Genomic DNA, 2,721 nt, shown 5'->3' on the forward strand with positions numbered 1-2,721 from the left:
AAACCAAGGAATACAGGGACACTGTGAAATCTTGTGGAACAAAGGGGCCATTAAACACTTGGGGCCTCATGGAAATAAAGGAATCCTGAAACATTTGGAAAGTGCAGACCCCTATGGAAACAAAGGAACTCTGGGACATAATGGAAGCTCATGGATCTCAGGGGCCATTGTGACACTGGGGCACCTCATGGAAGAAACAGGAACCCAGGGACACTGTGGAACTTTGTGGAATCAAGGGGCCATTGTGACACTGAGGAACCTTATGGGCTCAAGGGGCCACTGTGCAACTGCAGGGCCTCAGGGAACCCAAGGAACCCTGGGACACTGTGGAATCTACTGAAATCAATGGGCCACTCTGATGCTGCAGAACCGCATGGAATCAGGGGTCATTGTGACACTGCAGGGCCTAATGGAACCAAAGGAATGCAGAGACACTGTGGAATCTCATGGAACCAAGAGGCCACTGTGCCTCCCCAGAACTCCATGCAATCAAGCAGAGCCACTGCCTCCCCCCTGCCACCGCACGGACCGGAGTCGCCGGCTCTGCCCCACTTGGACACCTCTGGAGTCAGCGTGTTCTTGGGCAGCACAACTTAGCTCAGACCAGAGAGTTTCCCAGATTTTGCTTTGCCCCAGGATGGCAACTCTGAAGCACTCACAGGATGTCCCTGTGAACAGGAGGGGAAGACTGGATTTAAAAATCAGGCTGGGAACGCAAAGAGCAGGAGTGTCATGGTGTCATTGCAGGAGAGTTCCAGCCCTGAAGCAAGGTCACAGAAGTGACCCAGTACATGCCCTGCCCTCAGAAGATCCCACAGCATCCTGGAGATGCTGGAAGGGAGCCCAGCTCTGCTTCACAAGTTCCCAGTGGCTGTCCCTGCCTGTGCTCCAAGGGCTTCCAGCCCCCAGGACTGTGCTCAGAGAGCACTCAGGCCTTACAGCGAGAAAGGGGCTCAGGAGAACAGTGTGGAAGTGGTAAGAGAGCAGCTCTGCAAAGACCAAGCCCTGCTGCTCCCTGGCAGTGCTGCTGGGCTGGGATTATTGTTCCCTTCCCGTTTGCCAATACAGCCTGTCCTGCAGTGTGCTGTCCATTAGGAACATCTAAGAAGAAGAGTGTTGGACAAAGTAGGCACTGCAGGGATCTTTATTTTGTTTAAATACTCAGTGAGCACAATTCATCATTTATACAGTCTCAGTGTCAAAATCAAAAGGTGGACACTAAATTAGAAGGCAGACGCATAATAATATTTAATTGCACAGAAAGTTATTGCAAGAAGAACACAATGACCTCCACGAAAAATCTGAACAGGAAGGCTGGGCCATGAAGGAGTCCCATTCTGAATGCTACACACCAGAAAACAGGCACTTTATTGCTCCTGAAAAGCATCCAGTCATCATTTTTCTGAGGGCATTCTTGAGCTCCTGGTTCCTAAGGCTGTAGATGAGGGGGTTCAGTGCTGGAGGCACCACTGAGTACAGAACTGATAGTGCCAGATCCAGTGTTGGGGAGGAGATGGAGGGGGGCTTCAGGTAGGCAAATGTGGCAGTGCTGACAAAGACGGAGACCACAGCCAGGTGAGGGAGGCAGGTGGAAAAGGCTTTGTGCCGTCCCTGCTGAGAGGGGATCCTCAGCACAGCCCTGAAGATCTGCACATAGGAAAAAGCAATGAAAACAAAACAACCGAACACTAAACAGGCAGTAACCAGTAAAAGACCAAGTTCCCTGAGGTAGGATTTGGAGCACGAGAGCTTGAGAATCTGAGGAACCTCACAGAAGAACTGGCCCAGGGCATTGCCCTGGCCCAGGGGCAGGGAAAATGTATTGGCTGTGTGCAGCAGAGCAATGAGAAACGCAGTAGCCCAGGCAGCTGCTGCCATGTGGGCACAAGCTCTGCTGCCCAGGAGGGTCCCGTAGTGCAGGGGTTTGCAGATGGCAACGTAGCGGTCGTAGCACATGATGGTGAGGAGGAAATACTCTGCTGTGATGAGGAACATAAAGGAAAAGACCTGAGCCGCACATCCCATGTAGGAGATGGTTGTGGTGTTCCAGAGGGAATTGTGCATGGCTTTGGGGACAGTGGTGCAGATGCAGCCCAGGTCTGTGAGGGAGAGGTTGAGAAGGAGGAAGTACATGGGGGTGTGCAGGTGGTGGTCGCAGGCTACGGCGCTGAGGATGAGGCCGTTGGCCAGGAGGGCAGCCAGAGAGATGCCCAGGAAGAGCCAGAAGTGCAGGAGCTGCAGCTCCTGCCTGTCTGCGACTGCCAGGAGGAGGAACTGGGCCATGGAGCTGCTGTTGGACATGGGCTTCCCTTGCATATTAGTACTTGTCTGAGAAGAAAAAGGTAGTAACGAGTTATGATGAATGTCTCAGAAAAAAATCTATTCCAATCCTCATGTAAACCCCTCAAATCAACTTTTCTCTCTCACAAAGAATCTGTGGCTGGTCCATTTTAGGAGCTCCATTGAGTGCTGGCTCAGAAAGCTCCAACGAGCAGAGGGCTCTGCTGATGCTCTGGAGGACTCAGTTCTGCTCTACAGCAACAGATAAGTAGGAACTAGGAGTGATGTTTGATGAAATCCCCCCTTGGTAATAAATACCTTCTCATCATTGTCACTCCCAATTCACCCCATTGCAGAGCAGAGATGTGGGCAGACTTTTTTGGTTTTTTTTGCTTCCATTTGCCCCACCTGAGGAAGTGGAATTCCTAAGGCAGAAATCCT

General features: G+C 51.6%; 1 protein-coding gene across 1 annotated transcript; it reads right to left on the reverse strand.

Moving 5' to 3' along the window:
• Positions 1 to 1,231: 1,231 nt before the first annotated feature.
• Positions 1,232 to 2,301, reverse strand: LOC113980841 (olfactory receptor 14J1-like). The gene has a single exon (XM_027708056.1). The coding sequence runs from the start codon at positions 2,299 to 2,301 to the stop codon at positions 1,345 to 1,347; it is 957 nt and encodes a 318-aa protein (XP_027563857.1). The 3' UTR covers positions 1,232 to 1,344.
• Positions 2,302 to 2,721: the final 420 nt, after the last annotated feature.

The sequence above is a fragment of the Neopelma chrysocephalum genome, unplaced genomic scaffold (genome assembly GCF_003984885.1).
Source record: "Neopelma chrysocephalum unplaced genomic scaffold, ASM398488v2 Primary Assembly neopelma1_95390, whole genome shotgun sequence".
Taxonomy (NCBI): Eukaryota; Metazoa; Chordata; class Aves; order Passeriformes; family Pipridae; genus Neopelma; species Neopelma chrysocephalum.